The following is an 18,557-nucleotide window of genomic DNA, read 5'->3' as shown; positions in this document are numbered from 1 at the left end:
GGGGCCTCTACCCTCTCCCAGCGAACAAGTCAGGAATTTGGGTATTTGGCTAGATAACAAAATCTCATTCGAGCACCATACTACTCGTGTGGCAGGACAGTGCTTCGGTATCCTTAGGAACATGCGGAAAACACTCGACCTACTTCCTACCGCGGCCAGGAAAACCCTGGTCCTTGCTCTTGTTACCTCGAGGTTGGATTATGGGAACGTCCTGTACCTGGGAGCCAATGTCAAATGTATCACCAGGCTTCAGCGTATACAAAATGCGGCTGCCCGCATGATCCTGATGCTGCCCAAAAGAGCGTCAGCTAAGAAGGCCCTGGAATTCCTTCACTGGCTGCCGATTAAAGAACGGGTGCTCTATAAAACCCTGCTGATTAGCCATCGTATCATGCAGGGAAAGGGGCCATCCTATCTATTGGAACTGCTGAGCCCGTATATACCTCGGCACGAGCTGAGATCTTCCGGGAAAGGGTTGATGAAGGTTCCTAGGTTTAGAAGAGCTCGGATGGGTGGGCACTCCTTCCGGGTACAAGCCGCTCAACATTGGAACAGACTCCCACCCGAAATGCGTTCTGAGACTTCGGAACGTATTTTCCGGAAACAACTGAAAACCTACCTCTTCCCTTTGGGTAGAGAGTGAGGAGGCTCGCATAGGAGGAGCCAGAGAGGATGACATGCTTGACTAACTATTGCTAGCCATATCATAGCGCGGGGACACACTGGCCTCAGTGTAACCAGGCGCTCTATAAAACATATTATCGCTAGTCCACATATGGCTTTTTCAGCCGGGTAACAAGGTGACAGCCATCCCCTATGGGGAGTATGACTTGGAGTACTGGATGCGTGGTGGGTTCCCCCACCAGTGTGTCCCAGAGGGTACGCCACATAGTGCTAAGTTGTCTATGGCTAAGGAACTGCCCTGGTGGGAGGTCGTGCTCCATGGTCAACTGGTTGAACTTAAGCCGCCCATTGGAATAGGAGGTGCCCAAGCACTCCAACCAGGGCCTCATGTCCCTGGGTGAAGAAAAATCCCGGGAAGCAGAGAAGACCTATCAAGTGTAATGCCAGGGCATGTACCAGAGCCCCATGTGTGAGGCAGTGTATACGGACCATGCATGTCCGGGCCTAAACTACCTACAAGGTCCAAGAGGAGAAGGGCAAAACCCTCAGAAGGAGAAAGCCTGCATCACTCATACCACATGATACCCCATGTGTTGCATGTAACGGCCGGAGATCAAGCGTAACTGCAATTGCAGCAAAGCTGATGAAAAGTGCACCTCAAAGGAAGGGGCACCCAGTCTTCCTCCATCCACCGGCAGCTGCAACTTTCTATTTAGCCTGGTTCATTGTAGCAAGCTCTACCTTAGTCCCCTAGCCAAGCTGACCGTCTCAAAAGCAAATAGCACCCAGCAACTATAGAATGACCCTCATTACCAAATCAACTGGAAAGGCTGCCATTCTATAGGGAATGATAATTCAATCAGCAACAAATAATTTACACACTCTTAAATGTAAATACGAAGAGCAAACAAAGGCACCATTGTGTCATGCGGGATACAGCATTAAATCCATGGGGATAGTCTAAAAAAAAAAAAAAATTCTCAAAAGTAATCTCAAATCTGTATCAGGTCAAGGCAATTCCACTTTGATTATCACACTGTTTGACTCTAAATAACCCTTAGAAAAGCAGAAGCAAGGGTCATCAAAGACTCAAACCAATCACAAAATTAGTGCCTATCATGAAAAGGGTCTCATCTTTTCAGTCAATGACTCAACTCGGTGTACAGAGTTAAATCAAAATAGAAGGTGACTCAATTAAGAACAGAAGATAAGAGAAACTTTAGAGAGAGTGTGGACAACAGCATCTAGAAAGAGTATTATGCAAAATAGCGTATCCCTCTGCCAAACGAGAAAAGATATGGTGAAGTGTGTCTCATGACTATATACCATTTCAAAGGAAATGGGGAAAAGGAAAAATAATCCATTTTTTATTTTAACCCTCACACACACTAGTAGTGACTTGCTTCATCATCGGGTTCACCCGGACTACTAAAGGTCAGCGTGGGCTGATTTAACAAGTATTCACTGACTGTTGCATGCCTGATAATTTTACAGTGCATACCTGATTTAATGTCCTAAGAAATACGTCGATGGATGGAGTATTAGCAAAGCAATGCGGCCCTGACTAATGCTTCGGACCGTGTTCGGCCAATAGAGTAGGCAGAAACATGTTGAGACCATAAGGATCATAGGACATTAAATCCCGATTGCCTCTTAAAAGACTACTTTAAATGTTCCCATCCACCCTGCTATTAAAGGGAAACCTTGGGAGTGGATGAGAATTTAATGTTCGCTCCCTCGGAGCTCCCTGGAATATGGTTGAGCCCACCTTGACCTTTAGGCATCAGGGTGAAGCAGAGGATGAAACATGTCACTACTAGAGTGAGTGAGGGTTAAAATAAAAAAGGATTCTTTTTGCCAAATTTTCTTTGAAGCGGCTTATAGTTGTGACACCTCACCATGTCTTTCCTCGATTGACAGAAGGATATTCTAAATTTTGAATTGTATCATCCCAGGAGAATGTATCTCCCGTATCTGTTTCACATAAAAGGTCTCACGACCCTTCTGGTGAACATGTCTTCCGACCGTTACACCTTAATTTAAATGATCTAGAGAGAGTAGCCAGGCAAAGAAGAAACCTTCTTTAATGATGGGCCTCGAAGTAAAAGCTTCTAAAGAAACCACTACCAGTGAAATGAAATCTATTGAGGTTCATTCACCTTAAAGCAGTACACTAAAAACACCAAGAGTTTAAAATCACAGTAACAGGATTCCATTTATCTTCAGCTGTGTCCTGTCTACACCAGATCCCTAGTCTCAAAGGGGATGTGATGGAACATTTCAAAATTAAAAGCAAGCGTCTTCAAAAGCACTAACTACATGCTCACATACAGGAAACCAAACTCAATCAGTGGTAGACCCAAACCACATTTATAAGTTCTGATCACATGGCACCACTGTTAGTAGTCAGAATATACTCCCTCATCAGTCAGATGACCAGAACCTAATTGCCTCTAGCACTTTAAACTAAAAGATGATGTAGAGCTGTTTGGACCAACGGATTCATTTGCACATAAATGTGGGAAAGAAAGCAAGCAAAAAAAAAATACCTAACAAAAATTAGCACGTAAAGATAAACTGGAAGCAGAGAATCATTTACTGCAGATATAGTACAGTTTCAAACTTCTAGATATAGTCTGGTGCAAACAAAACAGATGCGAGAAGGAGATGGTTAAGGAAAAAGACCTAAATGTGTGTAGCAAAGGGGCCTATCAATGGAAGCAGAAACGGCCTCATTTTTGGTAAAGGGACACTAAGCATAAATAAGGCAAGTACTGGAGTAGCCTAGGAAGTGAAAAACCTACCCTTTAACTCTTTGTTGCCCTTCAGCCATCTAATGTCCGCAGCAGGCTTGCCACCCATCGCCGTGCAGTTCAATTCTATCTCCTCACCCTCGGTGGCAGTGTCCTTCTGCGTGTTGATCACCAACGTCTGAGGAGGAACTGAAGTCAAAATAAAAATAAGGACAAGACAGAATAATACTGTAAGTCAAGGAAGTAGAAAATACAGCACACAAAGTTAGCAACAAAGTCAGTCAGCCATTAACTCCTCTTGGTTGGTCCATACAGATGCACCAGGAAACAATGCAATAATTTCCCTTCATTTTATTACAAAAAAACAGTGGACCCTAGTAGTTTGGGTGATCAGGGTAAGGATAGACACAAACTGGATTAGTATTTATGTCCTTTGTCCAGCCTCAGAGGAATTTATTTGGCGATGCACAAAATCAGAAAGTAATGTCAAGGGGGCACAGCCCGTGACCCACAGTGAACAAGACAAAACAACAAGTATAGGCAAGAATGAGCAAATCGGTCTGTATACTTATAATCCGTGAACAGACTTGATTGTAGTTTGAGTGACCATTGTACATAGTATTCACAAGCATATTCAGTACATATGATCCTATTGTGTTGACGACGTTTCGATGCCGAAAAACATGATAAATGGCATCATCTTCAGGATAAATATATAAATCATGTTTGTCTTGGAATTCCAAGACAAACATGATCCAGTCAGGACTGGGCCCCGACGGCTGACAAGTGCATGAATAACTACTCCTTACCCAACACTGTGACTGTGATGATCTCTTCCAATGGGGGGTCCGTGTAGAGCTGGCAGAAGTAGTTCCCTTCATCGTTCAGCGACACGTTGGACAGGGACACCCGGAGTTCACTGCTGGAGAAGTTCACCAACTGAAACCGATTGTCCTTTAAAGCTGAAGCATATGAAAGAAGAGAAGAGGAGCAGGTCAGACATTTCGGACACTTGGTTCAGGCCACAAGTTCCTGGGGGAAAAATGGGTGACTGACTGCACTGTTGGTGAGGAGGCGTCACAGGAGGCAAGCAGCTGCAGTGTGGAAAGTAGTGGTGGACCATGCTAGGAAGGAGTGTGCAGTTCTGTTACGAAATTTGAGGGGCCCCCATGCAAATTGCAAACTCAGTCAAGAGGTCTCAGGCCGTGGTACTGTGCTGGGGGCCCCGCTGGAGTTTGCCACCGGCACCACGGGCCTATGTTACTCCTCTGGGTGCGTGGGTGGTTTAGATGCCCAGTAATGTTGCTCAGCACTTTTTTATGGTTTAATCAAGGAAGCCACAGTAAGAGACTGTGAGATCCCAACAGATTGCTCAATGTGGCATTCAGGAGAAATTCCACCAGGATTGTGCCTGCAAAACCATGTCAGAATATGCAGCATGACCCTAATCCATCCCAGCCCCAGATGTCTGTCAGAAGAGCTAACCTGCTAGGGATTCCTCTTTCCTTTTCCAGTGGTCTATCTGCAGGGCTTGCCTTCTCCCGACACAGGGATGTCTTATTCACAAAGGTTGCCAGTAACAGGCAATGCTCTGCTCAACCTAGACCCAACTGGCATGTCATATTATTCCACCAATCACCAACATGCTCACTTCAATCTACTCAACTGCACATCAGACAGTTTTCAATTGGGTCTTGTTGGACCAAGCATTGCTAGGTGGGGGGCCTTTCCCTTCCATTTCTCACACTTACCTGTTCACATATATGCAAAATACTGCATTGGACAGTGTTTTAAGGAATGAAGAACGAAAGCTCAGATGTGGAGTGTTCCAGAATAAATGCTAATGCAATAAACCTAAAGGATCTTTACTGCCCCCTGCAGTTGAACAATTGTCCATCAGTGACTTCTGCTGCCAGCAGTAGGTAGCAACGAGGACCATGCAGGACCAGGAGTTGGCAGACTTGCTTTCCAGAAGGTGCTGTGGACAGAAGCTCTGAAGTTGTGTGACAATGGAGGGCCACATTGTGTGGCTGTGTTGACTAAATTGTGCATCAAAATAAGGCAAATTATATGGCATAATGTGGCAGGTTCTGCGGCAGAATAATTTCACTACTTTATTTTAGCAGACAATACTGCTGTCTAAGGCAACGCTTCACCTCATTATTACCAGTTTAACACTTGTGTAATGCAACAAGCAACTCTAAACTGACCGCTTAATTTATACAAAGGGAATGGCATTTTTATGTTTATTAAGTTTCAATAGCTTTTAATCCATTTGAATTTGAAAATGTTGTTGAAATCTGCAAATATAAAGCAGCAGATTGGTTATGACCAGGTCCACTGGAATTATGAAATTGTGCGGCTGCAGCGATTTTTAAATAATTATAGATTTGCCACAATGGGACATAATTTATCATCTTCCACATAATCTGCAGATTATTCACAAAAAATTTGTTTCTACCTTAAAAAGTACAAAGGTTAATAAATATGCAGCGATACGTGTTGCCTCGCAGTGGAGGGCCATTTTAGAAAAGCTGCACTGGTCACCTTTCGGTTGCTTTTTGCCACTTTTGGGTGTAAACAGGTACTAATGAGGTGCGACTAATAACCATACAATGTTACCAAGATCAAAAATTATGAAATAATGAAGTGATACTATTACAAAATGTGCCATATTATGCTGCATAATTGGTGTTTTCTTGCTGCATAATTCACTCAACTGTGCTGCATAATTTGGCCCTCTCCTGCCGAATAATTCCAGTGGCCTTGTTGTGAGACATATGGTACAGTGTGGTAAACGGATGGAACCTATGCCTAAATTTCACCATGGCGTGGTTCCTATACAGAACAGAGAAGAAGAGAGCAGGGTAGGAGGCCGGAGTGGTCTGATGAAGCGGATCAGGGGGATCTGACTGATCAGAAGCAAGAGTCCTCACACACCCAGATGGGTGTCCATCATCGGGCAGCTAATCATTGTAAACCCAAATTTCCCAGAATCCAAGAAAGTAGATGAACACCGTCCATTTCAACAATGGAAGGATGCCGATGTTGCAGATTTAGTAAACGTGGAGATTTCAAATGTAAAACATAAATGGCTCAGAATTTTTCCCTACGGATATATGCAGTTAGGAACGAGTTTGATAGCCTTTCAGCTTTACCAAGATATTCATTTGTTTCTACCATTGTTTAGTATAATTTTACAATTGAACTTAGCTTTACTGTGTAGGTGGGTCTCACAGCTGAAGCCTGCTTTCTCCATCTCAGCATCTGCTGAAGTCACTTCTGCAGACACTGCAGTTTCTGACACTGCACTTTTTCATTCATTGTTTAACCCTTTAAACAGTGGCGGCTGCTAGGGAACAGTGGCTGGAGGGCGGGGGGAGGGGGTAGAAAAAAACGTAATAAAGAATAAAAAACTTACCTGCTGGTCGCCAGCCGCCACCGCCCCCCCTCCTCCTCCTCTGATGCAGAAAGAACGCAGCGTAATGATAGGTCCGAGTGCTGTTCGGCACTCAGACAGGGACTGGGAGGCTGTGCATGTTCTCCACCCAGGCTGTGCAATACAGCCGCTTGAGAACATGCAAAGTGTGCATAATTTGTCTGGTCCAAGACAGCTGGCCAAACAGTCATGCGCATTAAAGGTGCAGCAGCCACTCCTCCTCCCTTTGGGTCATGGAAGCCCCACCATAACCAAACCTGGCTTTACCTACAAACTCAATACTAAAAATAAAATGATAATAATGTTCCGTTATGATTTTATTTTTCCTTTGTAATTCTTTTAAAGCAGTGGGGTGCTGCTCCTCCGGCTTAGAGAAGGAGCCTCTGCTGGTACAAAGCCTGCAGCTCTCCTCTGCCCTACAATAATATACTGGTAGAGTGTGATTGTGATTCCAATCTAGCTCAGACTTCCATTTTGTTTCTCAGTTGCACAACAACTGAGTAATTTGTTTCATGTCAAGTGTTCATATAAGTACAGCTAAATCTTAGAAACCCCAGTTGGACGCCTCTAAAATTGCAGTTAGGTCGCCGGTCTAGCTTTCAGACTATTTTATGACATGTAATTCCCCCGACTGCTCGACTTCTCCAGTTGGGTTTGCTCCTGTGATCCTCGCTCGTTGCTGGGGTTTCTTTAATCTAGGTCTATGCCCTGTCCTATAGTGAGACTAGAGTCCATGTTAATTCACACCGAGCACGAACTAACCGATGGCTGCATGCACCACGCTCTGCTTCGGCCCAGTGCCCATCACCACCCATGCAATATCAGTCTGACTTCTCTGTCAAGACGGACGTTTCTTCAGAATATGGCTCTACACGATGCCCTTAAAAGACAGGGGACTCATTATGCAGCAGAGGAGGGCCAACTTATGTGGCAGGGCTGGTTAAATTATGCGACGTAAGGCGGCACATTTTGAGGCAGTATTCAGATTGTCATTTTGACGAGTTAAAACTAAGTGGATAAATGTTTCACCTCATAAGTATGACTCTAATATCTAAAGACTCAGCATTTGAAAAGTGACCAGCTAACCTCCGCCAATGGCCTTCCACTGTCTGTCAACAAGTCTCAGCGTTTTCAGTAACTTTCGATCCATTTGAGCTAGAAGCAAATTTTTTGGGTTAAAATCTGGAAATTGTGCTGCAGATGAAGGGTTATGTTGCAAACGTGCCAAATGGATGAACCTGTAGAAAAGGCTGGTGCGTCATAATCTCACAATTCCAGCATCCCTGACTTTCGAGCTGTGATTGGGAAGCGGTCTTGAACTGAACATGCTTCCTGGTCATGGATAAACAACTTATCGCAGCAGTACAGCGTCAAAGGCAGGTTCACTTACGCCTGTAGTCTCGGAAGTAGATGGTCTGTCTGTTGGGGTTCAGCAGTTGGATTACCGATCCATCGTTGTTGATAACCCGGCAACTGATTGTCGCTACTTCTCCTTCAACGACACTAACATTGTCCATCATCAAACTCGGCTCACCTACAAAACAAGAGAGCATAGGTACTTTAACTTGTGGCATCATCAAAAACGGTCTACACTTCCAAAGCCATTCACACAAATACATCGAAAGCATTTTTATACTAGGGGGTCTTGCCTATCTTTGCATAAAATAAATCATCACAGATAAAACAGTTTCAAAACAATCATGTGACTAAATGTTACCACCTGCAATTCTTTGGTTAGAAATGAGAGGGCCTAATTTAGAGTTTGGCAAGGAGGGCACTTTGTTGCAATGGCGATGGAGTACCCTCCCCACCAGTGCTTAATTTGTAAACAAATAACTGTCGGGGCCTTCGTGATGAATGCACCGCAGTTTGCACCACACATTGCCACAACTACTAACCATCACACTGCTACAAGTGTCAGAATTCACACTGTTCAAGGCCCCCAAGCTTTAAAAATGGTTTGGGTGGCTGGTGGTAGTTTTTTTTAAAGATGTATTGAATTATTAAATAACTGTTTTCCTGCTCATCCTTAAATGAGCAGCTGTTCCAAGTGCCGGTGCCGGCAATTAAGTGCAGGTGCCGAGCACCGGCTCAAATTAAGCACGGCTCCCCACCAAACTGAAGCGCCGCCCACCTCATTTAGAGTCTGGATGAACTTAAGTATGCCAGCGAAGGAGACAACTCCGTCGGCACTGCTGACATACTCCTCAGACAGCCTGGCAGAGAGAGGGACAGCGAAGGCTTGGCCTTTTGTGGCCTGTGTTTACTTTCACACCACCATCCAAAACCTGGTAGAAGGTTTAAGTAAAAACATTTTAAAGACCTTCAAGCCACCTGAGAAAACTCCCATGGTGAGGGGGTTTTCGCTTTTCATATTTTCCCCATAACATCCTGCTTACGGATTTTTTTTGGGGGAAAAGCAAAAATATATCTTAAGTGTGTTATTTGGCACTGTCAAGTTGACAGAGCCAAAGGCAACACCATCACTGCATTTAACGGAACAATTGTGAGAGCAGTTCTTGGCAATTTAAGTTTTTGCTGGGGCAGGAAACATCCCTAAATCCGGAGGACAGTTACTCTAAAATTTAAATCACCCCCCAAGGTTTTTGCCGTAGAAAAGCAAAAATGTGACGTTTGTTTTTTTACTTGTCTCAACCAGCAAGCCTGTGTGTGTAAAAGGCCTAGAGGCAGAGCAGGAGAAATTAACCCGTGTTTTTGTCCTTCGCATCACCCAGAGGTACCAACCGTTGCAAGTTGGTTTTACAGTTGTACTCAGTAGTGCTAGATGATTTCATAGTTGTGTGCAGGTGTATGCAATTGAGCTCATTCCTCCTGTGTCTGCACCACCAAAACATTTAAGAAAAATAGTTTTTATGAACTAAAACCTAACCCTGCTGAATACTACAAGACAATATAAACAGTTTCTTGGAATTGAGCATTACATTGTAGAGGGAGTTTCAACTACCAGGATATCCTCAATTAACGCTTGAAAAATGTACTCGGCCATGGCAAGTTGAAAATGCCTATGACCTAGTATATACAGGGCCACTTTCCCTGTTTGAGCCACGGCTCACCTTACAAAAGCTGCACCAGGCGCCGACAAGGAAAGTGTGCTGCAATATATAGAATATGCTGCCCCGAGGGCAGCCATGAACTTATGCATTCAAGGGAAATACAGATCAGCTGTTTAAAAAGCCACTGTTTCACATGCTTCCTGCACTTTCAAGAGAGAAGAGAGCCCCTTGCAGCACCAGCTTGCAGGGGGATATCTGGGAGTTGGGGGTCCATGGGACCCACTTTCTCTCCCTCAGGGGGCTGCCTTTAAGAGGCACACTGAAAGTGCACTACCTTTTTGTTTGCCTCTGCGCCCCCGTCAGAAATACGGCATGGGCACAGAGACTAACGGATTCCCTTATTTTTAATTAACACGGGGTCATGCTCCCATCGAAATGAGGAAATGCCCTCATGATCGCACTGGTACTACGTGTGCACCAGCGCGATCAGTTTTGCCACAGGGGAAGCACACGTGTGTGCAACCCATTCGGTGATTCATTGTGCACCAGGGTGAACAAAGCACGCACACACACTCCTAGTATACAACTCCAAATGCTCCAGATATTTATGTGAATTATTAGACTAACTGCAAATAAGTCTAGTATTAGACTTATTAATTGAAAATAATCAAAAAACTCTATAGGAGAAAAATGTTATACATATTTAATGCAACCAATAAAATGTCTTATGAACCTGTGAGAGGACAATCAATATATGGTGGCTTATGATCATTTCACGTTGTTTACCACTACATGCAAGTGTATTCCTTTTAGGAAGATTTGCGAGCAAATTTAGCAAGAGAACGACTGTTGGTCCACTATTCAGACTGGTTTGACCTTGGGCTTGTTTCCAATACAAATTAAACAAGTTTAGGACAAAGGTACTTTAGTCACCTGCGGTGAAATAAAGTAGGCAAAGCACAATGTGCATGGGTTTGGTCCATGCACACTGAAATACAAATATTTTAGCAGATAATCCATAAAGCAGCAAATATTTAATGGCTGGGAGAACAAAATCGCACGAGATACCGGCAACAGGCAGCAATTTGTATTTTTAACCACTGGAGAAGACAAACTGGTCATTCTCAAGGAGATATTCAGACAGAAGGCAGCAGATGGGATCAAGTTAGCATCACACCGGCTATGGAGGCCCCAATTCCCAAACAACCTCGGTCCAGTTACTATGATGATTGTTTTCTGCAACGCTCCACAGGAAGGAGCATGTGCTTTTCTCCCAACCCCAGGCCCATGGGCTCACATCACAGTCATGCAACGCACAACCCATGACCAGCCAATACATATTTCAAAGGTGGTGAATCTCACTGCTGTGCCGCAGGCAGTCTTATATTCTTTGCAAACACAAGGAGATGGACGGAGCGCTGAAACTTTTCAGACACTCACCCCAGTCACAGATCTGGGTTGGATCCAACATGGTTCTTTAGCTCACTTCGCCACCCCAGTTCAGACACAGCAATATGCAAATCAGTCTTGACCCTGGTCCTCATGGGAACAGTCCAGCCCGAACTGCAAGCCATGTCTTCCCTGGACTAGAAACAAGCATCCTGGGATCAGTTACGGGTTAAAAGTCCTCTTTGTTTGCCCCAAGTTGGCAGGGTATGCCCAGACTTGGGCTCCTTGCACACTTTGCCAGTGATTCAAGCTAGCCTGACTGATGAGGGCACAGCGAGAAAGCACACACACATCAAATACACTTCAAATACCAGAGTTTTGGAGAATTTAAAGGGGCAAAGCCTGGGGACGTATTGCAAAGTGAGAGAGCTATGTCTGGCCACCTCTAACCTTATAGACCGGATATCCTGAAGGTCTTCTAACACATACTATGGGAATCCCCAAAATCATATGTAGCCAAACACTTAAAGGCACATGCAACTTCTACTCAGGGTGAATGAGAGGGATTCAAGTAGGATTTACAACATACGATTCATCAGTAGGAAATTCACCAGTGAGATTCAGGTACAAAGACCTGCACCTCACTACTAGTATCTGCTGCCACCAAGAGGCAATCATAGGCTGGGCATGGGGTAGTAGTTGCTCATGCTTAAAGTGTTAGGAAACCCATCCAAAGTCTAGCACTATGTCACAAAGCATCATGTCAGAGTTACGTTGAGCGCTGGTCAGAAGACTGGTAACATGGGTCTCCCATACTAAAACACACATCAGGTCAGCCATACCAAATAGGAGTTGCTGGCTCCCAGGTAGACACTATGCCAGGATCTTTGCTTGAATGTTCTCTTGTCCCCTTTAGGTTCAGTGTGCAGAACAGTGACTATTTTCTACGTAGTCACCATTGGGGTGTCAGACCACTAACTGCTTGCAGGCGCATCAAACCCTGTGTTAGAACTGGCATCATTGGTGTGGGTGTCCCCTGTATTTTTTGCCTTTGCCTCCTGTTATTTTGCTGTGTGATGGACTTTGTTTTTGCTGGTCTAGATGCTTTGGGCACTTTGCCACTGCTGTTCAGTGCCAAAGTGCTCCCTGTAAATCATTGTCATGGATTGGGGATTCCATGATTGGCATATTTTAATTACTAGTCAGTCCCTAGTACAGTGCACTATGGTGCCAGGCCCTGTAAATCAAATGCTGCTAGTGGGCCTGCAGCATTGATTGTGCCACCCACATAAGCAGCCTCTAAAGGTATCTCAGGCCTGCCATTGCGAAAACACTTTTAGAAAATAGGTATTTTCTTGCTTAGCCATTCAGTGTGCCTCTACTAGGATGTGTATTGACTGTCTAGCTTTTTTGTGACAGGGGGCTGGGGATGTGCCATGGCTCCAGAGAGTCTGGATGAGTCAGGGATGTGCTGAATAGACCTGGGCTGCCTTTAGAGTAGGGGGAGGAGATTTCCTTTCACCTGAATGGGCCTGGTCTGCCTTCCACAATGCTGTCTCCACCTCCTGCCAGGAAGCTGCACCAGAGAGGACAGAACTGGTTTTGACTAAGAACAGGGCTTCTCTGCCACCAGAGAACAAAGGTTTTTGATTGTGTACATATTGGGACCAAGACCCCAGAACTTTAGATCACTTCTGGGAATCAAGAGGATCCTTTGCCAAGGAGTTGAGATGGAGAAACTGAGGAGGAATACTGCCCTTGTGTGGTTTGCTGTCTGGGGTTGGCCTTCAGTGGCTACTTTCTGCAAAGGAAAGGAAAAGGACTTTGCTATTTGCTGTGTCCTGTGCTTGAGGAAGTTCTCCAAGGGCTTGAATTGAGCTCGCCTCCTGTTCTGAAGTCTCAGGGACACAATTACTTCACTCCCAATCCCCCCTAATCTCCTTTGCTGGGAGTTTTGACCTGCTAAGAGGTGCCTCCCAGGGCCTCTGGAGGTTGTTTTGGGACTGGAAACTACAAGAACTGTGATATCGACTCCTGGCCTGTTTCTAAAACATAATAGCGGTGAGAGAGAAGATTTGATGCATCGACACCAAATAATCGATGCAGCTCCTGCTCGCGGCTGAAGTGTCTGCTGTGTGACAAAAATGGTGCACGGATCTCCGACGTCCGAGGTCACTGAACCGATTCTGACACAGGCCGGTGGGAAAGAACCGACGCATCGCACCGATCATCACGCAACGCATCAAAGGGTCAAGTCTGTCACATCGTGGGGGACGCAGCAAGAAACTGACGCATCACCTCTCCGGTAAGGAATCGATGCATCACCTCCCCTGCACAGACAAATCACCTCCGCCAGAGAAAGGAACCAGCGCATCACCTTCCCGGAGTGTAAGGAACCGGCGCATCACCTCCCCTGCGCAGAAGTAAGGAACCGACGCATCACCTTCGCCACAGCAAGGAACCAATGCATCAACTTCCCGGAGTGTAAGGAACCGACGCATCACCTTACTGCAACCCTTTTTGCTTGCATTTCGTGATGCATCCAAGGTACTTGGTGTACAATAACAGATTTTCACTTTTTCTTGGAACTGAACTGTTTCTACCTTTTAAGAATCATATTTTTAGTGCTGTATTGTGGATTTTTGTCTTTGGTCTGGTTTTGGTTTAGATGAACATTACTTATTTTTCTAAACTGGTATGGTGTCTTTGTAGTGTTTTCACTGTATTACTGTACATGTTCACAAATGTTTTACACAGCCTCTGAGATACTCTTGTCTGCTTGTGCCAAGCTAGCAAGGGGGTGAGCAGGGGCTATTTTAAAAGTGTATCCCCCTTACCCTGACTAGAAGCAAGGGTCCCTATTTGGACAAAAGGTACCTACCTCTGCCAACTAGAGCCCGCCATTTCTAACACCCTACATCTCTAAATATCCACAGTGGTAGAGCTTCTTCAGAAGGTGGGGACGATTGAGATTGGTTCATAAAGTGCACAAGGGTATTTCAATCAACAGTGCACAAAGGGATAAAGGATGCCCTTCACAAGGTGCATGTAGTGGTGGCTGGGCTTAGCCATAAGGTGTACAGTGGACTGATTTCAATTTTACTTAGGAGTTGAATGGATTATAAAGAGCACATGGTAAGGATAGGTCAACAGTGTCTCTATGGTGGGGAGCAAGTAATGATGCGAAAGAAGAATCCAGCCACAGAGTGCCCAGTAGGGTTTGAATTATAAAGGTATGCATGGTGTTGGTCTCTCCATAAGTGTAACGCAGGGGAAGGAAAGTGGAGTTTGACAACAAGGTGCAGCTTTGTAAGGCACATACTCAAAGGCCATAAGTGGCCAAAGGAAAGCTGTAATGCATGCTTGGTGGTCCAGCGACAACGTGCCTACTGGTGTGTGCATCATGGATAGGTATTGGTCTGTCCACAGGCGCACAAAGGGGGTCACACCAGCAGCGTGCGTCACCACCACAGACTGCTTCCAAATCATTCTTAACAGAAGAGACATGCCAGTTCTCATTCTCCTGGACCTCTCGCACACCCCATCTTCATCAGGCACCTGAAAAAGATTGGCATCCAAGGACCCACTTTCCACTAGGACTGTTCCTTCTTATGGGATAGCACACAAGCTGTTGGGCTGGTACCTTACATGACCGAAGTCACTAACTGGACAAAAGCAAACTGCCTCAAGCCCAACCCAGACAAGACCGAAGTAGTGATCTTCGGCAAGAACACCTAACTATGGGACTGCAACTGGTGACCGGCCCTAATCAGACACACCCAGCACCCATGCCAGGAACTTCGAAATAATAAATCGAGAGCAAACTGGATATGATCACACAAGTCAATGTAGTCACTGCATCATGTTTCCACGCCCAAAGATACAGAGGAAGCTCTTCAAATGGCTCCCAAGCAACAATAAAAAAAACGGTCACTCCTGCCCAAGTCACCAGTAAGTTGAAGAACAAGAACACCCTATTTCGGGGTCACCAAGCAACTCACTAAATGTCAAACCATCCTGAATTCTGCAGCCACACTCATCTTTAACCGACCACACAATTCACATCACTTCACACCTCAGGGCGCCCCTATGGCTCCCAACACACAAACCTGCTTACTTCAAACTCCTCATATACACATTCAAGACACTGCACAACTTAGGACCCATCTGCCTGAACAGTCATCTTCTTCCACCAACCACCCAGACACCTTCGCTTGGCAAGACTGCTACTCACACACATCCCACACATACACAGAGCCAGAACAGGATAGGTGTTCTCTTACATCACTCCTAAAATGTAAAACAGCCTCCAATTCCACATCGGTCTCACCTCCTCGAATTCTATGAGAAGGCGAGGACCTGACTTTTCAATTAACCAATCTACTATAGGCAGGGCTAGGCACACCCACCTGCTGTCGTGTAGTTTCCACCTTCCGGATGAACGGAGATGGCATAACCGCTGGGTTGTCACCAGACTGATTCTATGCACCCACTCAGGATATGTTGACCTATTGGCCAGCTAGCTCACAGACAGTACCACTGTGAGTCCCTCAAACTTAGGAAGGTAGCAAATGGTTTTGGCAACCACTGAACAGGACAACCTCGATTTCCCAGGAATCGTGGTAACAGATCTAGAACCCTTTTCCTCAGTCACTAATGCTCTTATTCTCAGAAAGACATGCAAGTAATAAATAGTGGGACGTTTTCAATGTTTATTGAACCAACATGATTCTTGCATAAAGTGTAGTACTGCAATGATCATTAGACAGAAGCAGAAAGAAGTTGTTATAAGTAGGACAGTGAACAGAAAGAAAACGTTTACCATTGTGCTACAGTAATGTATATATGTAGGCATTTAACACAATATAGAAATCAGGCATCCTCATACAATGCAGTCCCTAACCTAAGTGTCTAGGGCCGTGAATGTGCGTTTTCTGCCAATAATCCCCATAATGGATGACCCAACCCCGGTTAACTGAAGGGAAAGGATGTAAGTCCTAGTCTTGGTCGCAAGCTGGACACCCTTTGCAGAGGTATCACCAAGCTGCTGGACCAAAGCTTCAGTGTGTAGAGACATCTCCAAAGACAGCAAAGTGCTCATCTAACTAAAACCGGAAAGGCTCGTTTATAATGAAAAGCATCCTTAGTCAAGCCAGCATTGTTCATGGTCTATAGATAGCCATGTCGCTTCGTGGATAAAAAAATAGAACGATATTTGCACTATGTGTTTCAAGGCCTTGTACAATGGTGTTAAGCGAGTTGTGATAATGGTCTCCTTGTGGAATCTAAGCAAGGCAGTCTCAGATAAACTATCTCAGCATTGTCACTGACGCAAATGTGTGTAAAAGGTTATTAAAGGAAAGGCAATGTAAGAAACATGCACATGGTGGAAAATGGCAGTGTTCCTTCATGGGACTTAGTAAGACACATGACAATCACTCCTCAGACAAAGGGATGACCAATACGCTATCTAAAAATAGAAAAGCTAAATATAGTGGCATGTTCAAGATATACAATATATAAGATTTTAATTCATACAACTCTTAACTAAGACATATGACACTTCTCAGCAGGATACCCTTGTGGGTTATAGTGTGCTTTACAAATATACATCACATAACATGTGGGAAGATGCAAGCAGCCTGTAGCAGGGTTTGCAGTGGCCTAAATTAAAATGCGACACGGTGCTTGCAGAGAAGCATGGGCAAAGTTGAGTGAGCGAAACTCATGGGCAGTGTTGAGGGAGGGAAACTCCCAGACCCAACTAACTTTTTCTAGATAATTCAATAGCACATATAGTTATTATGATGGTCAAATCCCTTTTTTCATGCCAATTAGACTGTTAGAATAGCAAGCATGAGCTATGGGAGTAACTTTGGCCATTGGACCACAATCTTAATTTTAGCACCTAGCCTGGAAAACTAGAGAAGGGCATGCTCCAGATGAATGCTCTGATACTAACTTGTAAACAGTCTTTTGGACAGAAACAGGTCAACTTCTTTACAGGGTCGAATGATTTCCCTGAACTTTTAGTCTACATACTGGACACAGAAATAAACTTCACAGCTTACCAGAAGGTAGTTTTATCATCTTTTGTCACTCCCTGTCACTATAGTTAAGGACAGCCCCACTATGTAAAACAGATGTTAATACTGGAAAATACAATATAATTGAATGTCATGATATAAGTACGTATAATAAAGAACTTGCATCACCGTTGTTGAATTCACCAAATATGGCCTCCCCCCTCAACCTCGTGCCTGAAACACGTGATCAGGCAGGCCCTGCGACCTAGGCTTGAAGCAACTGATGGACAGATCACAGGTGGAGTGACATGTAACATTTGAACAAACACACAAATAGGAAAACCTAGACAGGTCCAACAGATATGCAGTGACACCACAATGGTCTTGGGAGACTGGCCCAAATAAAACACATCTGTCCATAGGGGCGCGGGTTCCCAAAAAACCATCAAGTCAGATGCCGTACTAAGTTATAACACTCGCCACTCAGAACACAGTATGCACACTACACGCAGTGATCAAACGCTCCCCATGCCGGACATCTGGACACGTACCCACTGGCCTCACATAGTGTCCACGCAGGGTTGAGACCCACCTGTGCTTCTTATCAAATGACCACATTTACAGCCCCGTGGCTAGGCTCAGAAATCGGTCTCCAAAGGTGTGTACAAATTACTTTATGACGCTTCATGTCATATATAAAATGATGGGCAAAATTAATATGCTTTGAGACAGTCTTCAGACCTTAACCGTTGCCTGCTCTCCAATCTGCTGCATTAAATTAAACCAACTGTTCCTGTTTTGCCAAACACCTCTTGTCTAGTCTTATTTTTTTTTTTAAGGTAAGTTCACATTCGAGCAAAATATTGGTGAGCCAGCCAGGAGAGATTGGTTCTTTGAGCTAGACTGCAGCCAAAGAAACAGGCCCCCGCCTGTACAGATTCACATCTGCACAGCAAGAACAGTGAGCTGACGCCGCAATTGATTGGAAGTTCTGCTGAATATATGGGGCGGAAGCCCGTCCTGGAGCCTCTGCCAGTGGGTAAGACTACATCGGTGCCTTAGTCAAAGTATTTGGGGTATAGCAAACTAGGAAGAAGTGCAAAAACCTAACCTGAGGGCCCTTCCACTAACAGAAACATGACATATTGCCTATTTTATATGTCTGAGCGGAGTAGTCTCAAGGTGGCCTCGGAGGTGATCCCGCAGGGGTCACCTTTTTAGGTCTCGCCTGTCAATGCGCATGCGCATTGAGCAGAGCGAGACTATGGGGGCTTAAACAAAGCTTACCTACACTGGCGATTCACTGGCGATT

General features: G+C 44.8%; 1 protein-coding gene across 7 annotated transcripts in view; it reads right to left on the bottom strand.

Moving 5' to 3' along the window:
* The window catches only part of CADM1 (cell adhesion molecule 1), a 678,445-nt gene that overhangs the window by 122,840 nt on the left and 537,048 nt on the right, over nt 1-18,557 (bottom strand). For all 7 annotated transcript variants that reach the window (XM_078681871.1, XM_078681873.1, XM_078681874.1 and 4 more), the window contains 3 exons: nt 8,207-8,350; nt 4,187-4,339; nt 3,429-3,566 (listed from right to left, as the gene is read on the bottom strand). In XM_078681871.1, the coding sequence (XP_078537997.1) occupies nt 3,429-3,566; nt 4,187-4,339; nt 8,207-8,350 (435 nt within the window). The remainder of the gene's footprint in view (nt 1-3,428; nt 3,567-4,186; nt 4,340-8,206; nt 8,351-18,557) is intronic.

The sequence above is a fragment of the Lissotriton helveticus genome, chromosome 3_1, assembly GCF_964261635.1.
Source record: "Lissotriton helveticus chromosome 3_1, aLisHel1.1, whole genome shotgun sequence".
In the NCBI taxonomy this organism is placed as follows: domain Eukaryota; kingdom Metazoa; phylum Chordata; class Amphibia; order Caudata; family Salamandridae; genus Lissotriton; species Lissotriton helveticus.
This window is presented reverse-complemented; position numbering and strand designations above follow the sequence as displayed.